At 33.3% G+C, this 13,938-nt stretch overlaps 1 protein-coding gene across 1 annotated transcript in view; it reads right to left on the reverse strand.

The window, feature by feature from the left end:
• Nucleotides 1-1,474: 1,474 nt before the first annotated feature.
• LOC143232750 (uncharacterized) overlaps nucleotides 1,475-13,938 on the reverse strand; it is a 48,837-nt gene continuing 36,373 nt past the window's right edge. The window contains exon 3 of the mRNA XM_076468557.1: nucleotides 1,475-5,488. Within this exon, the coding sequence (XP_076324672.1) occupies nucleotides 4,460-5,488 (1,029 nt within the window). The 3' untranslated portion in view covers nucleotides 1,475-4,459. The remainder of the gene's footprint in view (nucleotides 5,489-13,938) is intronic.

Here is a 13,938-nt window from a genome sequence, read left to right on the forward strand (position 1 = left end):
ATAGTTTTCAAAGTAAAATTCATTATGTGTTCCAAAATAGAACATTAACTACAGACAGCTGTATATGGCCAGCTACGACTTTTTCTTACACAGTAAGTTTTCTCTGTTTCATTTCTTTCTTGAAATGAATAAAAGTAGTGAACATGAAAAGGGCAGAGTCATAAATGTCTTCACCAAGAAAAAAAAATGTAAAACAACAACAAGTTTTGGATCGTTGTTTAAAGATATAAGGTTCAGTTGAAATTTTTGTTTTGTAGATTCAAGTCTTATCTTGAATCTCCTTATATATATATATATATATGTATTTATGTATAAAAAAAACTATGTAGCGATGGTTAATAACTGTCTGTAGCAGCTGATGTACTCTCGCTATCCAGTTGCTCATTTCGAGGAAATTAAGTGCTCCTTTCAGAGAAAGTTGAATTGAAACACATCAAAAGTGACTTCTACTGTAAAAGGTTACATGCTTCCCGCCTTCCAAACCGCGATTAAAGTCGTTCGGTACTTACATTTTAACAGTGAAATTATGTGAAAAATATTTACATGATAGTCAAACACTTTTGTTTTTTTTTTATTATATCAGCTATACGATTCAAGTTAGTATAAGATTGTTGATTCTGGTTTTATAACAAGCAGTGGCGAAATAATATAACTTTCAATCAGCGAAGAATTTTAATTACGATATAAAATTTTAACTTTGTTATAAAAATAGGTGGTTTCTTTTTCATTTGAAAACAAATGATGAATTTCACTAGAAGATGGTTGTCACGTGATATCTAATTCAATTTTGAATCATACACTCATAAAAACTTATTGATAATATTTTAAAAGATATTTCAAAATAACCTATCTTGATTTCGATCAAAGTACTAATAATAAAAATATAATTTAGTGTATTTGTTACGTATCTGAGTTTTGGGTTGTCACAAAATCATGTAAAGTTTCAGATATTTATTAAAATCATAATTTATATTGTTATTCATTGTCTTCGCGGTTTTTCGAATGTTTGATGCATAAAAAATGTTTTATTCAGTAAATACGAAAATATGCTTTCATAATGTTTGATCTCATAAGTTTGAGTCACACCTTTTGAGCCGTGGGGGCGTTATAGTGTGACGGTCAATTCCGGTATTCGTTGGTAAAAGAGTAGCCCAAGAGTCGGCGGTGGGTGGTAATGATTAGCTGCCTTCTCTCTGGTCTTACACTTCTAAATTAGTGAGGGCTAGCGCAGATAGCCTTCGTGTAGCTTTGCATAGGTTTGAGAATGTGACGACTGTTTTAGGGCAAAGCTAGTTATCAGGCTGTCTCGACTGTTTCCTCCTTTGATGTTGAGGTTCTACCTTCTATTACTGAGATCGTTTTTGTTTTGTTTTTCAGATTTAGATATCAAAACCACCAACCTGAATGTGAACTTATTTTATTACACAACTGACATCTATATGAAATATATATATGTGTATATATATATATATACACAACAATACAGAAATCACTACAGGGGTACTAATGCTCTTGTTAACTTTAATAAAACAATAACATCAGTGCAGTAGTAATGGTCATATTACTAGAACAGCAGCTCACACTTCAGAATCTATACAAAAAACAAACAAAAACACTCTTTGACCAGCAAGAACCATATAGTCATAGTTTTACTTCCAATCACTAACTCATGAGAAGTTTCCTGACTCATCCGGGTAAATTAGGGATTCCATTGCGAATCAGTTCTATACATATAACACCTACCTTCATGACTTCGCTGCACGTGTTTATATGCATCACACATGAAAGTGATCAGTTATGCCCACATTAATAATGTGTATACCTTTTTTTTTTCACCTATAGTTCTGGAACTTGATTAATGATATGTTTGATCTGTCATCAACAAAGTGACGCTGTTCTCTGGTAATGAGTTTATGATGGCGTGATGAATAAAGACAAATTTCTTATAGAGTTACCAACACCATTAACTCTTCTTCAAAAATGTGTCTAAAACAGGATAGAGTCAAATTTACTAAATAGAAAATAATTGCGTTGTGTAAAAAAAGCTCGGTTTAGTAAAATATCTACGTCTGAAGTCAAAGATTCTCATGATCAACAATCTAAACTTCTAACACATGTGACATCAGGAATGCAGATTATTCTAATAACTTGTTTTACACGTAGATTCAGAAGTGTTAATCACTTGTACATTATAACACGGAAAAATTTTCCTCCGTATAATAACATAAAGATCAGTCTTAAGTTTATGAAATATAGCTAAAAAGGTTAAGTATTTTCTCTTCGTTGGAAAAATGCATAAAAAGTTACTTTTATTTAATATGTAAACAAACAAACAAATTTTAAGACTGTTGTAAACTACAAGATATTTAATGATTTCTTAATATTTACCTAATAAAAGTCGTTTCCACAAAAACGAATGCGTACACACACACACACACTTATATATGATTTTTTTTTAAATTTTTCTAGGACCGTTAAGATTATTCATGTTACATGGTGTGTAGCTCTCAGAATCTAAGTATTGTACCATCGAATGTATAGGTATTCTCTTTCGCGTATGCGTAACCCAGTGGAACCGTGGTACGTTTAAAGAATTAAAACATTAAAATCAGGGGTTCGATTCCCGAGGTTGGACTGAGTAGATATTTCAACGTGGCTTTGCTCAAGAAACAAATAGCAAATTCATGCTCGTTCAAAAATAATAGAAAATTATCACTCGTTTTGTCAATTAGAAATATTTCATGGAAAAAACTATTTTACATATGTTATGTAGTTCAATTGTATTTGTAAACTCTTTAAAATAAGGAGTAGATTATTATATTAAAGACTTAGCTTTAGTGTCGGCCACCACTCAATCAGAGTTCCCTCTAGCTGGTTAATATCTTTGTTTTCCTGCTTTCACATTCTTCAAACCATTATTCCACCGTTTGATAAAGTCCTCATAATAATAAACTCTAGAGCTGACAAAAGGGCATTTTAAAAACTATTTAAGTTTCATCTGTCTTTGAAGTATGTAGAGATATACCTGGTTTTAAAATTCTTTCGCACTTATAATAAATATTGATTAGAAATACTTTAAACATTCGCGGTTTCCGTCTCTTTTTGGAGGTTTAACCATGCCGTATGATTTGAGACCCATTAAACGTACAGTTATATCTCCGCAATGTTCCTGTATTTTTTGCTTGATTTCTTAAATACGACAAATAAATTATTCATAGAACTTTTAGATTCAGAGAGCAAGAGGTAAATAATTACAAGATATTCAAACATCACCAATGATTTCACTACATTTACAAACAAGATGGTTTACAACATGGACAAAAGTATAACTATATTTTATACATTGTGTACCTTGTTATTACAATACTGACAGCAGTAATTCAAATAAACATAGTATTTTGCAGATTATATCTAAGTTTTTGCACACAGTTCTATAAGTATCCACACGTTAAATATGAAGATATATATATATATATATATACACATATTAACAAGTAGAACATTTTTTTTAACGTCCGTTTCAAGAGCATCAAAGATAGACGTCAGCGCTCATCTGCTGGTTTCCCTTTTAAAAATGTGATTTCGTTTCTCAAAAGAATATATATTATACATCCCTCAATTTCATTAGCTTGTAGACCACTAAAATATGTTTGTCCCTTAAAGGTAATAATTCATGTTGATAAACAACATGAATTATGAAATTTTTGGAGATCAAGTTAATTAAATATTGATAAACTGTATGACTTTGATAAATTACATGAACTGTTACAGGTTTATTGGTATAAGTCTTTAGCTCCTAGGGTCAGTGTTTTTTGAGCGCAAAATGAATTAGCCTATCGGGAAAACAAATACATTATTCCCTTGTTAACAACAGTAGGCGAATAATGAAATTTAAAACTTCTCCAGTTGAAGACAAGACTCGCGTTTATGTTTTCAATAAAAATTCTAATTGTAAGGCTAATTTCAAGTTAATAATTTTCAGAAAACCTCAGATTAAAAACGATGAGAATAAACAAACTGACATTTTCGCGAAAAAACATATACACAACTACTGAAACAGTTCCTGTTCATAAATGAATTCCACTTTTTATACCGATTCACCTCGAATAGGGTTTATAATATCACTTATAATATAACTTTAATTCTACCAAATTTTCGTAAATGTCCATATAAAATATATAAATTAATGCCTTCGATAGGTACTATTTTAATCTCCCAAATCCATTGCGTTGCCTATTTAAAAGTCTGCTCAACACTTTGTAACAACAGGCTTTTCAAAGTCATCTACACAAGGTAACGCTTTTGTAAAGTCGTTATTTGGATAAATGACTCTACGATGGCTGTTAGTTTTTATAATATCATCCATGAACGCTAAAAAACTGACATATTCACACAACCGGAAAAAAAGTTTATGTTACAGGTAGATCATTTCAGGAAATACAAAGACGTGATAACCTCTTCAGTGCATTTCACCACTTGAGTCACAACTCATTTGTTTCATCTCAAGGTGGGTGTCGTTCGTAACGTTCAATGGCAAGTCGGAGGCGCTGTCGGAAAGGGCACTACTTCTGCACTTCTGTGATTTGGAAATGTTTGCATCTTTTTGTATATGTTTTGAAAAAAATTGAAATGGCGTTGAATGTTTCGACGAAGAAAGTGAAATGGTTCCATTTTGATGTTCTAATTCGATTGGTGGTACCACAGTCTCAGGACTGCAGGGAACACTGGTGATACTATGCTCACTTCTGCTGTCTGGGCTGCTACCTCTGTTGCTAAGACAAGTACTATTTCCTGGACTGGCTGCACGAATAAAAAATCCCATCGGTTGAGTAACGGAGTTTATGAAAGATGGTGCTCCGGTATTTTCCTCCATACCATGAATGCGGCGTTTTTTATTGTCTGAGAGAATATTTTCAATACTAAACGAGCAAGGCTTCTGTGAGTGAACCTGGGAGGAATCTAGAGATATGCTAGAAATGCTTTCAGAGGAATCCTTCAGATGACAGGTGTCTTCATCGCTGTCATCGTCGACATCGACTTTTATTATGTCTCCATTTTCCTTTCTAAAATGCTCAGATGCCTGATACCTACCATTGTTGTTGCTGTCTAGGTCTATCTTATTTAGAATATCACAGACGTCAAAGCCTAAGGCTTCAAGAAGTTTAAACAGATCAGAACCGAGCAGTTCCTTTGGTTCCTTCCTCGGGTTGATCAACCTCAATTCACTTAGACTGTGGTGGATAGATTCCGTGGAGCTAGCTGCGTTCATACCAGGTTTTAATTTTGACTGTTGCATTCTTTTAATCTGCCTTTCCAGCTGCTTTCGGAGTTTCTTCTCTCTTTTTTCTTTTTCCCGCCGTTCCACGTCTTCTGGCGGAATAGGATCCCCGCTACACGTCTGGGGGTGGGCATTGTGTGCCGGGCGTCCTGGTCCCTTCCTTGTATTCTCCTTCTTCCTCCATTTAGCTCGCCTGTTTTGGAACCAAACCTAAGAAAGTAATGAATATAATAAGCATAAATTTATAATACTTACATCAGATAACGAACGTCACATTCTCCATACTCATGAACACCAAACAGAATAATACAGTAACTTCGAGTACGGATCTATTACTATACTGTAGCAGTTCTTTGCTTCATATGGACTTTTTCCTTCTTCTCTTGTAAATATTTTCAAGAGGACGCGCGCATTATATAGATCTATATTATGGTGGTGATTCTAGTATTCTATAGACAAACATACTTAAACCCCCAAACTGAAGTAGTTTAATTTAAGTGCTAGGTAGGAGAGGTTTTCATCTCTTTTCTTCAATTTGCTTCCGTCAAAACCTTGCGATAAATTACCAACGTCAATAGTTTAATAAAAACGTAACAAAATAATGAGTTCTAGGATGTAATACAAAACAACCTTTTGTACTAAGCAGAAGAAACGAACAGCCAAAATACAACAAACATGGTTTGTACATATCTCATTATTTTTAGAACGCCAAACAAATGTTCAGCCATTTGTTTAGCAATGATTTAGTAAGAGTATTTGAAGTTTCACGTGAAAGAAAACTGTAATTTTTATTGATGCGTGAGTTTTATACTCTTCGAGATTTATGGTTGAGAACAAACAGCTTAACAGCTATCTTTACTTACTTCACAAAACAGCTTACTTGAATTAATTTCTCTATAATAAATCTAGTTTTTAATAATTATTCATAGAGTGTTCCAGGTTTATTCATGTAAAGAGAACTTATATGTTTAGAATTATGTTACATTAATTATGAGGATCTACATTATATTTCTTTCTTTAAATTAGGTACGACTTTATGATAATCTATACAGTTGCAAGAACATTAACAATCCCTTGCAAGTTTCTAACACTATTTTGGGTTAACAGAACGGCTACTAGTTCCCAGATGTACATATTCATAAAAACAAAAACGACAGATAACTTTAAACTGTGTGTTTAAAGTTTAAAATTCCACGAATTTCTAAATATTGTATATAATTAAAATCAGATACTGTTGAAAGTACCTCTTCTAGCAAATCACGTAAACAAATCTATCACAAAGTAGGATATGGAAAGTTAATTAAATCATACAAAAAACACCAGTTCTTCCATGTAACGTCAAAATTCTAAAGATGCAATAAGTGGCCATGAAAATAAGGCTTAGGTCAGACTCAGTTTGTCAAAGTACGGTTCAAGTAAGTTATCACTTCGTTTTTCATTTGATAAGATTGTAAAGAAAGAAACCTAATCTTTTGGTGAATAGAAACATGAAAACATACATAAAGCATGTTTGTGACGACTCATCAAGGTAAATGTTGAAATTTTACAATGGAATAACTAAAGGTTCTTTCAACTTCTTACTTAAGTTATGAACAGTAAGTTAAAAGTAAATGTTTACAGCAATGCGTAAAAATGCCATGTTTAAATTTTGTTCTTTCTGGAAACTTATTTGAGCTAACTTTTAGCTCACTCACAACAATGGTAGGCCCAAAACCCTTTTGATCATGTTACATACACTAAAGCTAATTTGCCCATGGAACAGAGAATGTTTAGCTAATTTTATGGCAGAAAGTTGAAATTTTATGATATATAAACTATTTTTGCTTTAATGTGCCATATTCTTATTATGCAATTTGAAGGCTTACTTCTTTCACTTAATTGTTTATTGGTTTGTAATTAAGCACAAAGCTACACAATGGGCTATCTGTGCTCTGCCCACCACGGGTATCGAAGCCCGGTTTCTAACGTCGTAAGTCCGCAAACATACTGCTGTGCCACTAAGGAACTCCTTCACTTAAAACAGTGCTTGAAGATTTTCTATACAACCGCTTTCTGTTATGTTTTATAGTATATATTCTATATCAATATAAATAAACAGGTATAGGCTTGTATAGCAGAGGTTTACATTTTGAGCTAGCCGTTTTATAACTGACACCAACGCCTCCTACTACAACTAACTCCATAATTAAAAGGCGCTTACCTTTCGCCTGTAGCTACAGATAAAATTCTTCAACAGTGTGTAACGTAAAAACTAAAAATTACATGTAAAAAATCTTGCACAAATTATTCTTATGTAGGTAGTTAGAAAATCTGAAAGTTTGTTCTTGTCAGGTAATTAGACAACCCGATATGAATTGGTACCTTAAAGTGACGGTTTCGTGCCCGCGTAATGATGTACCAAAAATTAATTGGATGCTGTAAATTAATAAGATAAGCGTCTCCTTGAAACCCCTATTCAACCCCTCCACAATAAAGATATCAAAGGTGAATGGTACAGCAGGCCCGAATACACAAACATCAAGAAACGGGGCGGGAGATGTTTAGGCTTAACCGTATACATCCTTTTGTGGTATGGCGAGAAACACTTATAAGCTGCCACGTCATTAACACATAACGTTGATCGCCGAACTGATAAGGTGAGTGAAAAGAGGGAAAAATTAAATGGTTTGCATAGCTTCGTGCTGCAAGCTATACTTAATTTGTAAACAAGCTTATTAACCACATGAGTACAAAATAGTTCCAATAATCACCATGTCTGCTTATTTTGTATAGCAGCAAAATTTTAAGACTTGTTCTAGTTTCCTTTTCTTGTAAATTATTCGGCGGTTTATAGAGTGTTGTTAACGACTTCATTCATATTAGTGAATTAATTTAGTCACCTCTTACACTTTTATGGTTTAGTGAAATTATCTTCACCTGAAATCAGTCTGTAAGGTTATTCTAAACCTTACGAATCATTGTTCAAGTATTTTCGCGTTGTAACATTTTGTAAAGTTAAAAAAATGCGAAACGTGTAATATCCTTAACACGACTTTACGACCGTAAGTTACGAAAGACGTTTTAGTCAGTAAATTGTTTGAGGTTTAACTTTAGATTTTGTAGTTCTAGAGCGCTTTGTCCGGAAGTAGAAACAGTAAAGTCGGTCAGTGGTATTAAGTAGAAAGGGTATTATAGCAAAGATTCATGAACAGAACAACCACATGATACAAGGAATGCTTAGGTAACTATTTATCATCTCAACACTCATACAATTTTAAAAATACAGTTTATTTCGAAAACTCATGATAGAAGTATAGTACAATTTATATGGTAGAACTGAATACGTGGTCAAATTAAACAACCCTTCTGTCAATACAAAACATCGAGTCTAAATCATACCATAGCTTGTATTAGTCGTGTGAAATAGTTATCATAGTAGTAAAAATAGGAATAACAACCTCGATGGAAATTATTTTTCGGAAATAGTATTTCGTATTTAGCCAATTTTCCTTTCTAAAATGCTCCGATGCCTGATACCTACCAAGTTGTTACTGTCTAGGTCTATTTTATGTTAGGCCCAGCATGGCCAGGTGGTTCCAGGGTTGCGGGTTCGAATTCCCGTCACACCAAACATCCTCGCCCTTTCAACCGTGGGGGTGTTATAATGTCTAGACAATCCTACTTTTCGTTGCTAAAAGAGTAGCCTAAGAGTTGGCGGTGGGTGACTTCCCTCTAGTTTTACGCTGCTAAATTAGAGACGGCTAGGCAGCTAGCCCTCGTGTTGCTTTGCGCGAAATTCAGAAACAAACAAACATATCTTATTTAGAATATCAAAGACGTCAAAGGAGCTAATGACACCAGCGCCACCTCCCTTAAATACTCTCTCTGAGCTTATTAGAATGACGGCACTTTGACATGAAGGATTTTGAGTATCAGATTGGATGAGAGATAATAATAAATGGATTTCGTCATTCAGAAAAAGCTGTTATGTATTACAATAAACTTTAAAAATGTTATTATGTATTATTATGTTTGTATGGAAAATGTTTTAACTATGCTTATTTTATTCATTTAATCATTTCAATTTTCACTCCATTCCTCAGTTGGTTTGAAACGAATTAAATAACCAAGTTTCGGTTTTTGTTGTTATTTTTCTGTACAATACAATTTTTCTTGATTGTTCTTCAGAAGGTTATATTATTCCCTATTAAAGATTACAATACGTTTTCCTACAGTGTTAATAACTAACTGAACTTTTATTTTTCTATAGTGTCGGCTTTGGGATAATTTCAGGTGTGCTTAAAACGTCTAATGAGAATAAGTCTATTAATTCTGTTAAGTATGTGGACAACATTATATACAGATTATGTTCTTCGTGTTGCAGAAGAAGAAGAAATGTTACTTCTAGTATTTTGGTATATATCCCAGTGTCTAATCAGAAGAAAGTAGGATAAACGTGTTATGAACAGTAAATAAGAGAACAATAAAAGTGCTTCTTCCCCACACCCCTAAGACTCACTTGTTTATTCATTTTTTTTTTACCTATGTGAAAGAAATTATAAAAAGAACAAACTCCAGAACTGTGTCAACCATATGTAGGTAATTACAACAGTAACATTGTTAGTTTCAATGGCAGAAGGAAGACAAAGTTTACTTCATGCACCGCAGGAAGAGATAGAACCTTGAGAAGGAAGTGGTTTTCTTTCTTTCTTTTTTGCTATGGCATTAAAAATAAAGTCATTATATATCATTGGTATGACGCATGTGCAGTGCTTTATTGCTCGATCTTCATCGCAAGTTTTGAACCAATGAATGGCCTGCATTTGGCAAAACTCAATGTTGCTTTGGTAGTTTTCTTCAAAGCTTTTTTTTTCATATCATAATAATAGTTTCAAGAATATATAATAGTAATAATAATAATATATAATATATAAATGCTTCCACGAATTCTTCAAATTTTCTTTCTTTTTAACACTCTATCCTTGAATGCGCCTCATTAGATGAAAACATTAAGTTGAACAAGCCTCTTGAAACGGTGTGGATATTTTTACAGATAGATAGTCCACTTTCAAAATGTCTTATTATGTTACTATTATAAATACCAAAGTCTTCACACGTAGGAGAACTTGTAAATGGAAAAGCTTTTCAACAAAACAAAAAAGTAGTTATTTTGAAAAGCCAAGCAACATTTGCCATTTAACGAAACTTTACATTCTTTCTAGAAGTTATCTATAACTGTGATGAAACGGGCATTTATTCTCTGTCTCTGACGCACATAAACTAACATATATACTTCCATCACAAAATATACTTGTCGTTGTTGTGTTTTTTGTGACAAGATAAACAATGGGCTCTCTATGCTCTATCCACTACGGGGAATCGATCCCCCAAGTTTAGTATCGTAAATTAGGAAACTTACCATTGACTCATCGGAGGACTTTATATATATTCATAGACGTAATAGTTTTTGGCTGATATAACAAAAAATGCCTGTACTTTACGAAAGTTTTTTTTTCAAATGTTAATTGATATTGCAATCAATTAAAAATAATAAAAAGATGTTTTGACTTTAGTATATCCTAAGGCAGAAACAATTTTGAAAGGACTTCATAGTATTTAATAGCTCTTGAAAGGTCTTACAAAGCTTCTAGTTACATTCAAGTTTTAACGCCATATTTGACGTGTACATTTTTCAAGAAATTCATAGTTAATGGCCAGTAATGAAATTTTATTAGTTTCAGCCATAAATACAACCTGAATATTCACATGTCTCTTCTCTTTAAATTCTAAAATGATATTATTTGATATAATATCATATTAAAAAGAAGGTATATATATATGCATCCATCGCGCCAAACATGCTCGCCCTTTCAGCCGTGGGGGCGTTATATGTAACGGTCAATTCCACTATTCGTTGGTAAAAGAGTAGCCCAAGAGTTGGCGGTGGGTGGTGATGACTAGCTGCTTTTTCTCCAGTCTTATACTGCTAAATTAGGGACGGCTAGCACAGATAGCCCTCGAGTAGCTTTGTGCGAAATACAAAAACAAACAAACAAACATATATATGCATTTGACTATGTAACTATTTACAGGACGCTAAACCTTAAAAACACTACGAGATCTATAGGTTCTGAACAAACAACTCGATAAAGCATAAATAAATATCTACAATTTCTAATGTATTGTGTATGTACCCTTTCTTATTTCTAATAATAGTTGAACAACCTATCCAAAAATGGGCATTGTCAGGAGAACCAACTGTGTCTGTATAAGTTGTTGATGTTAATACAGTTGAATGAGTTTATTTAGGTGATTTTTTGCCGTCGGTATTCACACTGTAAAAAAGGTTACCCATTAAAACATTGCGTGTCACAGCTCTTTCCGTTCCGTGTAAAGGACAGAGAAATGTGTATATCATTATGTATTCTGCCTCATATTTCTGTCACTGTACCTTCAATACATTCCAGGTTTGACGGGCACTTTGTCGTAAGGCAGCATTAAATTATGTTAAGCCTTCAAGTACAGATATGAGAGCGTAACACAGTTCTTTGACGTTTAGTTCACCTTTATCACCAAATGGTTATTTATTCACTTTCATACGTAGAATAAATTTAAATCCTCTAAAGGACAGAGAACGCAAGTACTTAAGGCACAAGTTGGGTTGCGTTCTTTGGAAGTAGGAAAGGCAAAAAAATTAAGCCTTTGTATTTCATTTAATAAAATGAGTAAATCTGTAAAGTTACACTTAAATTTCATAAAATCGGGTTCTTTTATGTTCAGTTTCGAATATAATTTATTATTATTATTATCTACCACTTGTTTTATTATAATCAGTATAAGACAAAAAAACACCCACAGGCAGAAAATGTACATACTTCTTAGAAAAAAAGAAATCAAACGTTGAAGCATCATACAAAGGTGTCATTAGCGTTCGAACTGCACGATTTTCCCATATAGTTATGTTGCATTTCTATAAACATTTTATACGTGGCCAAGTCTTTAAGTTTAATACTATATACCTGTTCTCTGAGTTTAGTGAAACAGTTCTGTAAATTTACACCAAAATGGATAACTTTCCTTTTAAACTCTATAAGACTAGAATACTAGACAGTCTGATTACTATTGCCCTTGAGAAAAGAACAGGCGTGTCACCGCCCAGTTTCCATTGTTTCTCTACCTTATTCACTAGAGGGTGTTGCAAACTGTGGAACAAGCTCAGAGCATTGATGCTGATAATGTAGTTTTATAACATATACAACCACGTGTTTCTCTTGTGTTTTAACAAAAGGATCTGAGAGTGTAAAATACGTTGTTGTTGTTTTTTCCCTCAGATTTGGAACATTAGTGGCATTTGATAAAAGAAGAATAAAATCATATTTTTGAAATAACCACAGAATATTCCAGAGAACTCGCGGGGATAAATCTACATTTCTAGAGAAACATGAGTGCAATTACAGATGTTTGTGTACCGAAATGCTACTGTGATTATTGATATACACACTAATACGTGCTCGACACTTAACAACTCTTCTTATTTAACTTGTATATACAGTACTGTGCAAAAGTGTTAGGACAAGTCAACAATTAGATTTCAGACTACTTTCAAAGAACAATGGAAGATAAATCACAGCTGAAACATCAAAATTGTATTATTCTTCATATTTAGTACAACAGAAACTCAGTGGAAGTGCTTGAGTTAGCAAACAGTTAATATTTAGTGTGTCCACCTTTTGCTTTAATAACTGCAGGCTGTCTTTCTTCATTTTTTGCAACATATTTAATCAAAATGTTCTTTGATTAAATCTCTACTAAACTCCCATAAAGTTTCTTTTGAAGTAACTTTTGATTTGTCAAGTTTTTGATCCATCAAATCCCAGATCTGCTCAATTGGGTTGAAATCGAGGTTCTTTGGGGGAGGAGGGGGAATATTGTATCTTTGGAATGATTCCAATAGCTTCTTTCTTAGCTAAGTAACTTCTGAATATGTTGGGTGAGTGTTTGTGGTTATTATGTTCTTAGTAGTAGAAACCTTTACCAATAATACGCAAACTACTGGGTATACCATGGCCGATCAGTATCTTATTGTACTTTCGCTGGCCTATTATTCCATCTATTTTGCAATATCATCTGTCGCCTCAGATTCTAAATTTTCATGACTTAAACTTATCTTTAATATATGAAAACAGATGGTGAGGTCACTCTACTTTATAAAAGTTTTACTCGTTTTCTTCCGTCTTAAAAATTTAAGATACATTGAAAATGACGAAAGCAAAGCAGCACTTTAAACAAAATATCGCCCCTCCCCCGAGTGGCACAGCGGTATGTCTGCAGATTCAGACCAGTAGAAGCCGGGTTTCGATACCCGTGGTGGGCAGAGCCCAGATAGCTTATTGTGTAGATTTGTCCTTAATTCTAAACAAACCAAACATAAAGGCGCGTAGTTAACGCTGAAACTGTCTGTAAACTATTTCACTCTTTATTTTGAAATCTGACTTTCGGAACGTGAAAAATCGACGTATCTATCTATCTATCTATCTATCTATATATCCTTATATTAAAACTTATACATTCCTCTTGCTTCATTTTCACCAAAAATTATGTTAAATATCTGATGTGGCTAATGATTAAAAATCATTTTAGAGTTCACAAAATAAATTAAACTTCGTTATATTAACTGGTTG

The sequence above is a fragment of the Tachypleus tridentatus genome, chromosome 11 (genome assembly GCF_004210375.1).
Source record: "Tachypleus tridentatus isolate NWPU-2018 chromosome 11, ASM421037v1, whole genome shotgun sequence".
NCBI classification, from domain to species: domain Eukaryota; kingdom Metazoa; phylum Arthropoda; class Merostomata; order Xiphosura; family Limulidae; genus Tachypleus; species Tachypleus tridentatus.